General features: G+C 43.7%; 3 protein-coding genes across 3 annotated transcripts; 2 read left to right on the plus strand and 1 right to left on the minus strand.

Annotated features, from left to right (window-relative positions):
• Nucleotides 1-2,311: 2,311 nt before the first annotated feature.
• C8R40DRAFT_1159941 (uncharacterized protein) lies at nt 2,312-4,688 on the minus strand (the record flags this gene model as incomplete). Its single annotated transcript, XM_046229951.1, has 7 exons — nt 2,312-2,655; nt 2,704-3,293; nt 3,354-4,069; nt 4,151-4,228; nt 4,274-4,453; nt 4,509-4,584; nt 4,618-4,688. The coding sequence occupies 7 exons, from the start codon at nt 4,686-4,688 to the stop codon at nt 2,312-2,314; spliced, it is 2,055 nt and encodes a 684-aa protein (XP_046088196.1).
• Nucleotides 4,689-5,715: 1,027 nt separating this feature from the next.
• On the plus strand, nt 5,716-6,489 carry C8R40DRAFT_1169028 (uncharacterized protein; the record flags this gene model as incomplete). The annotated part of the gene is made up of 4 exons (XM_046231302.1): nt 5,716-5,764; nt 5,817-5,906; nt 5,962-6,143; nt 6,199-6,489. The coding sequence occupies 4 exons, from the start codon at nt 5,716-5,718 to the stop codon at nt 6,487-6,489; spliced, it is 612 nt and encodes a 203-aa protein (XP_046088197.1).
• A 162-nt stretch (nt 6,490-6,651) lies between these two features.
• Nucleotides 6,652-8,171, plus strand: C8R40DRAFT_1169029 (uncharacterized protein; the record flags this gene model as incomplete). Its single annotated transcript, XM_046231303.1, has 7 exons — nt 6,652-6,714; nt 6,769-6,930; nt 6,976-7,107; nt 7,183-7,352; nt 7,402-7,808; nt 7,857-7,955; nt 8,002-8,171. The coding sequence occupies 7 exons, from the start codon at nt 6,652-6,654 to the stop codon at nt 8,169-8,171; spliced, it is 1,203 nt and encodes a 400-aa protein (XP_046088198.1).
• Between the last annotated feature and the right edge of the window lie 4,503 nt (nt 8,172-12,674).

Here is a 12,674-nt window from a genome sequence, read left to right on the forward strand (position 1 = left end):
ACAAACATGGAACTTCTTCACGGAAGTAGTTGTTTTGTTTGTCAATTTTCACTATTGATTACTACCATTCTTTTTTGGGAGATCTGCCGGTTCGAGTAACAGTTCTTTTCTAGTTGCATCACCAATCTCAACACCTTGCCACCTCTTCCCATTTTCCCACCTCCAGCGTATTTGGAATGTATCTGACACATTCTCCAGCATATAGACTGTGCCCTCCTTGTACTGGATGTCGCATTGCATCTTCGGAAATGTTTCATGAAAGTAGTCCGCAACTCGATCTTCAACCCGCTGCGGCACAGGGGGATGATGTGGCGGAGCGAACCCTTGGGCATTGTTCCCCGAATTTTGAATAAAAGCAACTATTATTTTGCCATTGGGCTGAACTCTGGATACCCGAGATAGAGGGGTAGAGGGCTAGTTACAGGAGATTCACTGATAGTATGCAGGTATCAATATAAGGGACTTACACCAAACGGTTGGGTTCTTGTTAAGATCATGTACACCGTGTAACCGTACCAAAGCTACAAGGTGTCTAAGTGCAGAAGACGAGTGGGACAGTAGTGAAGTTATTAACAACACCGCCGTTACGCCGTTAGTCCCCGGAGATCGAGAGTATAGAGAGAGGAGCTGAGTAGCAGCCAAGTCGGAGCGGCGGTAACACCGGTGACGAGGAGCGAACCAGAGAACATTAAGTCCTAAGGTTATAGTAGAGAGTACTTCAAGGCGATGAGCCTGAAGACTTAGAGGAGCACAGAGTTAAGGAGGGAATCTAAGTCGATCTAAGTTGATAATTAAACTGAGGAACTACGGTAGCATACAAGCAGTATTTATATCTACGGAGCGGCGCATCGGTGCGGAGCGCCAGACTAACTACTAGGAGTTATACGTGTAGTCCTGCAGGGTAAAGTAGAAGACAATAAGGAGAGACTAGAATGAAAGGGTATGTGTAGCGAGAAAGAACAATAAGGAGAGATTACAATAAAAGTAGATCTTCGGAGTACCGAGCGGCGAGGTGGAGGCCCGAGGCATGGGCTTGACAGTTCTTGACGACAAATGGGATCCAATGTCCTTATTTTGAGTGACCTACATTGTGTGTCAGACGACCTGAACTAGGATATGAGATACAAAGTATGTTCTCACATCAAGGGGCACTGCGTGCACAACAGCGAGAGGTCCCAGTACAAGGAAGATGAAATTGAAATGCATTGCTTGTGTGAGGAGGGAATAAGTGCGATATGGACTGAGGAGGCAGGAGACGTGAACTTGAAAAGGTTAATGAGTTTTGGTAAAGCAAAAAGGACGTGAGGGAAACTGGACAGCAGGTTCTGGGGATAACTCGGTCGGTGATCTTCATTTTATGTATGCATCAGCCTGAGATTGAGAGGGGTTTTAGCGATATTATTGTCAAGCAGAAAAAGGCTACACACGGTCGCGTGCCAGCATTTCATCAAACAGTGCCTGCATCCTCTAGAGGCCATCTTGAAAATGTAGGATATCAGGGTCAACTGAGAAGCATGATGGAGGAAAGGAAAAGAAAGTAGGGCAGCAAGTTCCCATTGAGGAACAACCTGGAGAGAAACCGGAAGAGTCCTACTTACTACCAGAAAGTTTTGAGCCTCGATAGCTGCTCCGAGAATTGAAATCGACAGGATCACTTCTTAGACCCCAATCCCATGACCGTCAACAAAGGGATACATCTGCAAAACATGTATACTTGCCAGAGCAAGGATACTAGCTGGAGAGCACTCTCCAGCAACAAAAGCACCCAAAGCAAAAATCAAAGCCTGCTCTGGGTGCTTTTGCTGCTGGGAAGTGCTCCCAAGTGCTCTGAGCTGCTTTCGGCTATTTAGCCGAACATACAGGTTTTGCAGATGTATTATGAGGATCTGTGGAGGGTAGCATCTGGTAAAAAACCCTACCAAGATGATAGAATCTGGTGTTCATTGCATTGGCGGCAAATGATGAGAGGCTTGTATATATATTTCAGCTATCCTACAATATCAGGAAACACTGAAATGCTCCATAGAGCTTACCCACATGTTTATAGCATGACATATATTCCAAATTATCTGTGCGCTTAGCTGTAATGTCCGTACAGGCGCGTATACTACAGTATAGCTACAAGTATCTTGCATTGAGCATACAGCGAATACATAGTGCTTGTATACTATAGCTGTCTAGTCCATATAGTGAGTATATATCAGGCAATCACTCTGTATACAACATAGCATGCTTATCTATATTTGAGGGGTTATATGAGAAGTCATAGACAAAATTCAGGACTAGACCAATTATTGATACTAGGTTCAATTCAGTCATTATCTTTGGGTCGTAACAGTACAAAGTCTATAGGCCTAAGATATGGATTGAGGTAGAAATGTTGGCACTGATCTAGCACCTTTTCACTTGACCAACTGGGATCTGCATGTTTACTGTAAAAAGGTACAAGATGACAGCTGCGGGCGATATAGGTAATAGGAATGATTGACGAGTTACGAATTTTACCCCGCATCGAGCGCTCAACTCGATACATTTGTGTAACTTTATCGAGCTTGCGGAGAGGAGTGAACCACTCCACATATGCGAGGGGATGTGGGAAGGAACCAAGCTGACTGGGAAGGTCGAAAATTGCACGTACTTGCGCCACGTGAAGCCCTGAAATAGCCTTAGCAGAATGTGAAATCAGAAGAGTTGGAAACGCACCATCTTTGGCCAGTACATCCAAATCTTCCCGGCTGTCTGGGAGTGACTTCCTCGCAAGAACCGTTTCAAACTGGGCAGGTGTATATTTACATTTCCCGCAACCCGAGAGAACAGCAGGCTGAGCGGCAGTTGCATGCATGACATCAACAATGGAAGAATTCGAGAATTCAAGTGTAGGGAGTACGATAACCCAAAATTGTTTGTACAGGCTATATTTTGCCGGCTGTGCATCCCAGTAGTCTGATCGGAGCAGATTTTGTTCACGTAGAAACCGTTCCATAGCATAAACAAATGTCGAGCAACCAAAGTCAGAATCCAGGCTTTCGATAGTGATGTTAGTGACAGGCGTTTGTTTCGCAACCATGCACGTGGTTTTGCGGTACTGCAGATTGGTCCGGATCCCTTCTACCTGAAGAGCTTCTCCAAACTCAGGTATTGTTACAGCCTCCTCGGTTTCCTCTTCATCGACCTCTCTTGTAGCCAGCCAGTCAATATGATCTTTTTCCAGTGCCCAGTCCAAGAAATGTGTGAACCACAAAACTTTCTCTCTTCGATCCAACCAACGTGTCATCTGTTTAATGTAATCTCTCCTGTTTGATGCTCGGTATGCCAGCTTTGCAAAGTCGATATGAAGTTGCTCAGACTACTACGTGTTGTAACCAGGAGCAGCTCCAATTGAGAGGATCATCGGAGTGTAATGGTTCATGGAGTGCACTTCTGGAATGTTGAAAGCTTGTCGAATGCCCGTGTCCACAAATGCAGCATCCTTATGGGAATGAAAGGTGCGTAAAGCTTCATCCATTCTCTCCAGAGACTCATCCGTGTGCAAACTGAACTGGGAATACTCGATAAAATCAAGTATGGCCTGCACACAAAGAACGATTTCTTCTGATTCGGTGGCACCAGAAATAACACCTAAGAAGATCTTCTCCATATTCTTATACTCATGCCCGGTCCACTGCGTGATCAATGAAATTCCTTGCTTGAAATGGCGCAAGGTCGGATGATGTGGCATCGATTGGAACCGAATATCAATCTCTCTTTCTCGCTCCTTTTTACTCTTCCCAGTAACTGCGCGTGTTGACCACTTCACAATATGATCCTTGAACACTCCCTTGTGTAGCTGATGAAGAATGTCGGGTGTGATACAGTGGAAGATATTGCATAGTGGTAAGCTAGCCCAAAATGGAGTAACGAGGCGTAAGCCTAGTGTGACTGCAGAGGTGTTGTCTCCATTTGCTGCCTTTTGCAATGATTGAATCGTCCTGTCAGGGTCTCGAAGAATGGAGTGCAACGGATCTCCGAGCTCTTTCTTCTGAGCAGTGCATTTCAGGCACCAATTTTCTTGGCAACACACAATGAGACACTGTTCCGGGAAATCAGCTACATATGCAGCAAGTAGCAGGAATACAAATCAGATTTTGCCATCAGAGCACAGCATCTTCACCCCTCCTTTACGCGGATCTCCTGCAACAATCAACTCCTCGAGGAGCATGCCCATACAGTCATGGAACAGCCGATAGCCCTCAACAGATCATGCATCCTTCGAGAAACATTCCAGCTTTGAGACCGGTATATATCCTATCAGAATTGAGGCTTGCTTTGATGGTTTTTGCCTCACAGATGATTCGATATTCCCGAGCATAAGATATACAGGCCAAGCAGACTTGTCTCCACTCAATGTAGAGAGTTGAGTCTTGTCGGATGCCAGGATTATTGGTGCGATTGTTGACCCTTCAGGTAACAGTTTCTATATCCGATTTCACTGTTAGCTGACCTATCAGTATACCTAGATTGTTGCACACCTGCATCGCCCACCACCAATCACCTGTCCACATTTCATCAATTGCTCGCATATGCATGGTCTCATTAGTGAACATCCTCTCTGGTGCGTATCACATATGCTCCTCAAACTGGGGGTCCTCCATAAGCTCCTTGATGCATTCAATGGGTTCCCGTCTCCAGAGCTCTACTCCTTCAGTCATTGGGACTTCTGTGCCATCAGTGGCCTTCTTCATGATGTTGCCAACAATTTCGAGCTCTTTGCAAATCCATCCCCCACGCACAGTAGGCAAGGCATCAATTTTCTTCAAGAAGGTACATTTGTCCTTAAATGATGAATGTAGCTTGTCCTGAATCGGTAAATTTTCGGTTGAATAATGGAAGAATCATCTCTAGATATAACTTACAATGGACAACTTAGCAAAAGAATCAGTATCGCCATGACTGACCCCAGACAGCATTAACCAGCGCGCAAGTTGCCACTCTTTATGACTTTTAAATGGTGACCACATCTCCTCGGACTTCTCCTGTTTGGTGTCTTTGAATTGCTGGAAGCCGTTTTTCCATGTTTCTCCTCCTAGTTCTGCCCCTGCTCCACTGAAATCTACTGATACAAACTGATTCCTTGACATTCCAGGACTAGAGTCACCATTGTCAGTGATTTCCTCAACAGTCATTTGTGGTTTTTTTGGAGGTGGAGGAGATTCAGGACTGTCATGCTTCGTGAATGTGGAGGTGGAGGCCTTAAAGTCAGGGAAATTATTCGATGAAATAGAAAGGCTCAGTGAAGGCTCGCGATGAATCTCTTTATGAATAGTTTGCTGATGTTTTTGATTCGTGGCATGTCGCAGTTTTAGTGCATTACCGCAGCCAGTATGTGCTAGGTGACTTCGTAGGTGAGCGGCTTTTTCACCTCTGTAATTGTGACAGACAGCACACTCATGGGGCTTCTTTGTAGGCAAGTTTCTTTTTGACATGAAGATGAGTTTGGATTTTCCGGGGTGCCCGTAATGTGGAATATTTAGTTATTGAGGCATCGCTGCCATTGTTTGCACGTGCAACATTGCTGCACAGCCTTTATATTCAATTATTTCTTCAATAATTTTCATGGCTTCTCACCGTCAAACAAATTCTCAAACAAATTCAAAGAGACCATCTGATAGCGACAATGGTCAGGCATCAAAATGACACAAACCTCGAGACAACCTGAGTGAAAATTTTCTTACTGAAATGCGGACTAGAACTCGTCGTATTCCGACATTAAAACAAGCGGAAAATGGTCTTGCATTTCATCTTCTTTTACCTGTGCACTCATTATTGCTTGAATGCAGATGACCGTAGTCAGAGAAAGGAGCTTGAGAAATTACAGAGGGAATTGAAGGAAAACCAGACGTACAAACAAAACCTCAATGAGGCCCACGGTAAGCTTAACATTATAGTTTTTTTTTTCTTTGAAAGGCAAATGGGTTGTTCTAGAATGGGAAAATGCTCTTGAACACCGCTGGAGCAACTATGAGGATGATTACTATGAACAACATGGCCGCTCAGCACCCAAAAGTGAAGACAAAGATGACCTTGGAACTGGTAATGAGCTAGACTTCAGATACACTGGAGCTGGTTCCGGTCTCGGCTCTCCAAAGACCTTATTTCCGAGTTCGGTATGTTCCTATTCATTGAAAGCTATCATTACTCACTAGTTCTCCTGGGTTGCAGGTCCGTACGGTCAATGTTGTTCTCCAATCACCTCTGGCTATCCCCCGCAAGTCTGTCCTCAAGGCCCCAGTCTCTATTCATCCTGATCAACCTTCATGGCCACCCCTTACACCTCCTAACACTCAACAAGAGCCTTCGGTAGTACACACTCCTTCCACTATAGGCTGTATACAACCTCCAATGCTTATGCCAAAGCCACTTTCCACATGTCATGCTCAGCCACCGGTTGATCCTATCGAACCACCGCGGCTTGAGGGAGAGAGTGACATTGAGCTTCGCAAACTTGCTTGATTTGCTAATACATCTGGAAAACTATTGCGTCATTACAAGGGGCTCTCAAAAAAACTGGTCAGACAGTGTCTTCAAAGCTACGAGTTGACCATTATTGTTTTACATATGTATCTGACAAGTGATTTGCAGATGAATTGGACAGAGAATATATGGAAGTACTTCATGTCGAAGCTGCTCCATGAAGATGAAACACCGTTTGTGCTTTCAGAAGAAGTAAAGACGCTAGTGAATGCATTTCAGGTCAATGTCGTGTTATCATGTGTACTAAATAGTTTGTAGATGATGCAAAGGGAAACTCATATACGGAAAGCTTCATGGGACTGTGTTGCAATGCTCTTTGAAACGACGTTCAAGTTCAAGAAAGGGACAGGCAGTAAGGTTCGCAAGCACAACAAGATACTGTATCTTGCACTTATGACCGATTTTGGTTTTTACTACTTGGTACATTGTATAATGCTTTTAGGGATCTTGCTAATCATGTGTTAGGATCCAACTATGCGTACAGGCCTCATGCAAGCTCCGTTCATTGTTGATGGAATCTGCCAAATTCTATTCTATAATAAAAAAGTGCACAGAGTTGACCATGAGTTTCTGTTCAATCCTATCCCGCCTGCTACGGTGGCTTTTCTGTTCACACTGGCAAGTAATATATATTTTCTTGGCCTCAATGTCTTGTGTAACCTCCTTTCCTAGACGGAACATTTTCTAAGCCAGTGGTCAACAGGTATCCGCATCCCGCGCACCCTTGACGAGGATGTTATGAATTTGAGTTTTCAGAAACATGTCACGCGGGTTGATGAATGGATTGCCCTTGACGAGAAGAAAACCATGACGATCATGAAACAATGGTATTACCTGGGACAGTATGTGTGTGTTTTTACTATATGATCAATATTTCATTGCTGTTTCTAGGAAGTATGCCGGTGTTGGAGGTGTTACTGGTCCAGAGGATGTCAAAATGTCCCAAAAGGATAGAAAGAACGCAGTTGCAGAGCTTCACGCTATGAAGGTTCCTGACATGAGCGAAGATGACGAAGGTGATGAAGATGATGAGGGAAATGATGGTGAAGATGATGAGGGTAGTGACGATGAATACAGGGACAAAAACAACGGCAAAGGTGACTACGGCAACAACAGTGAAAATGACAACGGCAGCAACAGTGGAGGTGAGAACAGCAAAGATGATGATAACAATGGTGGCAGCGAGAATAAATATGAGGATGAGATCAATAATGGTATGGAGGGAGATGACGGTGGTCTAATTGCGGAAGGTGGTAGCGGTAGAGCTAATGGCTTCAACGTGGTGAATCTTACTAAAGGTGAGTCTGATACTCTCTAACATTCATTTCTAACTGCATTTTTGATAGCGCTGTCGGTGATCTCACACCCTAGTCCAGAGGAAGAGTATCCTGAAAGTCACCATCGGACTCCTGCAGTGCCGTTGAAACTCATTAATTTGGACAAACGTAAGTTCTAATCTTCTCTATTACTACAATTCATTTACTTCTATAGCCGTCATGATATCAAACGAGCTGACTAATATGGAAATAGAGGATGGGATGCAAGGGACAGAGCCCGTCGATGAGATACCAGACAACAAAAGTCTACGAAAGACAAAGAAGAGACCAAAAGCAGTTATTTCAGCAGTACCTCCTAGACCAAAGCGTATTGCTAGAAAGTAGTGTAGTGTCTAAATGGCATATAATTCTTGATTCTGAATCATTGGTACTAGTCCAGCTTGCTATCAGCGAAGCGACAAAAAGAAAATGTTGTAGCCTGTAGTAGCACTACAATAGTGTCGTTCAAAGTTGAAAAGCGCCCGCTGCCAATGGCACCCGTTTGCTTACGAATGTCACCTGCTCTTAAAATAGAAGTCACTTTGATGTAACACTGCATGCGACGGCCTGCAACGGCAATCCTTTAATCACAAGGAGTGCCGGTGAGGCTTGAGACCGGCTACTTATTATATCCGACCAGTCATATAGCTTTAGCATAGATGCCATTCTGCCGAGGAGACTTCGGTGAAGATAACCACTTGAACACCAGTCATGATCAAAGCAAAAAGATTTCGGCTGTCAACCCTCCCGCGGCATCCAGCCCCAACACATGATTAGCTGATTGTCCCTCCAGGCCAAAGAGTAGCAATAGATGGACAATTTACATGAGTGTATACAGTATTATACCATTTCTGGAGATAGGATAGGTACATTAGTAGAAATTCTAGCCGTTGAACAAATAAAGACAAGAAAAAGTGAGTAGGTCACGATGTGACCATATGTGATGCGCTTCGTGACGGTTACCAACGGAGGTCGCTGGCAGCGGGCGCTTTTCAACTTTGAACAACCCTAATATAGGACTGTACTTCTATCGTAGTGCTATGTAGTTGTATATAACGCCGTGTACAAGTAGGGGGCCTAATTTGTAATTGTACATACAAATATATTGCTTATACGCAATGATACGGACTGCTACATAGACAGTTGGTCTGGTGTCCTTGTTATACATACTAATACTGTACTGTTCATATAGGGGGGGATGTCTACTGGAGTACTCTAGCTACATAGACTCCTTACTCATACACATAGATTTCATTTTTCCCTGATGAAGCAGAGAAAACTGAGAAAGAAACAGAGATTGAATTTATAAGCTTGCAAAAAGTAAGGATACCAAATTACTGGTATCAATGATCCTGATCGCCTTCGAAGGATCCAAAGTGAGGTATGCGCTGGTATGCAATGGCAGGACAAAGGTCAAGAAAATTTCCATTTGAAGGATGGTGAGATACCAAAGTTGAGAGTGCCTACTGGAAATGTGGGGACATACTCAAACTTACACACAATCAAGGTCAGGGGATATCTCCCATTAAGACCTGACTATTGGCTTCAACAGCCCATCGACAACCAATGTCAGTGCAAGAATGATAACATCCCAGTGTCATTCATGCAAGAGAGCAGTTTGAGAGCCCCAAAATGTGATCAATTTTTAGAGCTCCGAGATGGACAACATATGATTTGGTGGTTGGTGCGATGAAGAGTTAGCCACCGTGTACTAAGGATATGGTAAAAGAAAAAATAAGTGGCATGAAATGGTCTGAGTATTGCACCCCGGTGACCTGAAGAAGGACCCTCATCAATGAGAGAGCCTTTTACTAACCAGAAGACTCGACGAAGAGTGGAATAATCTATTGGTCTGCTTTTTGAGTTATGAAGCCTTAGTATCGCCTAGTATCACCCGCCACAAGGATTTCGCCGTATTTAACCTTACCTCTGCAATTGACAAAGACCCTGATGGTAATGTGCAAAGATGCAGATGTAATTCCCATGTTGTTCCTCTATCTCTCTATTTTTGTTTTTCCCGACCTTTCCAATTGGTTCAAGAGAGTCCGTTGAATAGGTTGTATCGGAGTGGATGTGTAATGTATAGCTACTAATGTCCTTTTCAACTAGGAGGAACCAGGGTGTTGCAAGAAGGCGTCCACAATGAAATAAACTGAAATCCCAAATAAATGTCAGAATGTTGTGCTGCCTCTCACTGCGCCAGGGGCTTCGAATCCCGGCGGGGAAATTGTCTGAGAAACTCTATGGGAATTATTGCCTTTCTTGGTATAAATCCTGCCCGTGAAAGGTTTTGAATCTCAAACCAGACATATAAAGGAAAACATTTCCTTTCTCAGTCATTTTCTTAGCCAAGATATATAGTGAAATTAAATCCCTTTTATGGCTTTGAAAAGGAATATTTCCCATGTATAATTCTAGGGAATAAAAGAGATGGGATTGTTTTTCTTTGTCAGACCTTTTTCCTTTGGATAAATAATTCCTTTCTGGTCTGGGAAAGATATTGAAGTTTATAAAAATTTCCTTTTGGGATTTAATCAATTTCCCAGGAAGGAAACAAATTGGGAGAAGGGCAGGAGAAGTCTACCTGATGCATACCTGGTGAGCATCCACTGAGGGCAAGCTCAGAGGGCAATGCCAATCATCAGTTCATCGTAGGGTAATTCTCAGGTCATCATCCCAATGACATTGAGATACATAGACGGTCGGTCTCAAGAGGTTTTGGAATGTCCGGCATACACCATGCTGGCAACAGAAGCACCAGTGAGAACCCGACCTTTTCAGATTGCTTACCTTTCTTTGATATGCTCTCTAAAGCTACGCCCAACGAACCTATAAAACGGGCCTCGTTCAACGGGTTCAGAAAACCTAGGGACTAACTTGAACAATAACGATGCCTTCTTACTCTTCAGTTGCTAGTTGACAAAATATGCTTTTCCTCGTACTTGCGACATGCCCAGATGGCATAAAATTTGTACTTTTGTCAAATAACAGGTAAGAGATATCGATTTCTTTGTGATGAATGAATGAAACCAAAGATCCTTTGTTATTAGCCCTATAAAGGTGTTGCATTCATGTCAGATTTTGCATTTTCAATCCCTCCTGCATCGGTAACGAGCTTGCCTTGTTTTTGTGTGAAAGAGAAGAGAAGGAATCAAATGGGCACTCCAATCAACCAATCTAATACACAATATGCGAGTTCACTGCTATCAAATTTATTTAATAGCAAGGGGTAGCGTTGGCAAAGGTTCCGCAAAGCTTTGAGAGCTAAGTAAGATGCTTCAATCAATCAATTTGAATCGTTCTAAGGATTCGATATATTCCTTTGATTAAGGTAGATTCAGCACAGTTTGTGCTTTGATTGTATTGATATGGGTATATCAAGAATTGGGGGTTTGAATCAAAGTAAATTAAAACCGAAACACACAGACCCCTACGGAGGGCTAGATGTTGCAACGAGGCAGGAAGCGGGAGGCGGGAGGTCTGGATATGCCTAGGAGCGACCGTAGCAGAGCGAAGAAGTACAGAAACAAGCACAAAGCACAGATGGGAGAAATAATGATCTCGAACAATCAGTGGGATAGCATCAGAGGCCAATCACACCAGTAATCAAAAGGGAATCTAGTTGCCCAATGACCAAGTTAGATAGGTAGTATCTAAAAGGATGCCTAGTTGCCCAATGACCAAGAGGTCGAGATGGGGAACTAGGGCCTGTCTACTGTCCTTTATATACTACTCTTGTCTAATGAGTAAGTGATTGTAAATAACGATGCAATATAGAACAAGAGTGAGGAATCAATATATACGAGTAATAATGAGTCGATAATGAACCATAATGAACTAATCGATGAATAAGGATGAGTTGTATGGAAGCGTACGGAAACAAATGGAACTAATGGGATGATCATGTGATGAAGTACAATAAACATGTGAAAACAGATTGATGGGAACACACCGCGCTGATGGCGCATCAAAGGGCGCATCATGAGACTTCATGACATTACCCCCTTTCTTAGAGTCAATGTCCCAGCGACTAGTTGTTTACCTCGGTGAAGTTGACCATTGGCTGCCATGGTAGTGAGTGAAAGATCGTTGCCGAAATCTTCCTTGGTGCGTTTGGATGTGCTGCATAAAATTCGTTAATGGCTTCGTCACTGGATCCTACCACATTTTCCTCATTTTCCCAGGTGTCATGGCCCTCATCGTAGCCTTTCCACCGGACTAAGTACTGCAGCTTTTTCCACCGTCCATGTATTCTGCTGTCTAGGATCCTGTCCACATCGTAAAATTCTTCACCATCAATGACCTCCGGCTCCGGCGGAGCTGGCAGTATTCCGTTGACTTTGTTTCCTTTCCATGGTGCCAAACGCTTGACATTAATGTTGTCATGGATCTTCATCCATGTAGGAAGTGCAAGCCGGTAAGTGTGTGCCCCTGTCTTCTCAATAACTTCGAAAGGTCCTAGTCGGCAGCTTCCCAGCTTCTCACTTTTGCGTCGAATTTTTAGGTTATTGACTGAGAGCCATACAGGCTGTCCAGCTTCAAAGCTAGGTTGGTCAGGGTGTTCCGCAATTGTATCTGTGATTCGTTGTTTGCTCATACGTAGTGCGGCTTCTGCATCTTGCCGAGCATGGCGGAGTGCATCTAGCCGATCTGTGATTGAAGGGTATTCCTTCCAGGATCCTATGGGGATGGAGAATTCTGGGGTTTATCCGTAGAGCACTTCAAATGGTGCTTTGTCATGGGCAAAATGTATTCGAGAGTTAATAACGAATTCGGCAGTAGGAAGAAGACGGTCCCAGTCATCCTGACGTTGGCTAACATACATCCGGATATATCTTTCGATTTCTT

This window comes from Lentinula edodes (assembly GCF_021015755.1).
Source record: "Lentinula edodes strain Le(Bin) 0899 ss11 chromosome Unknown C8R40scaffold_11, whole genome shotgun sequence".
Classification (NCBI taxonomy): domain Eukaryota; kingdom Fungi; phylum Basidiomycota; class Agaricomycetes; order Agaricales; family Omphalotaceae; genus Lentinula; species Lentinula edodes.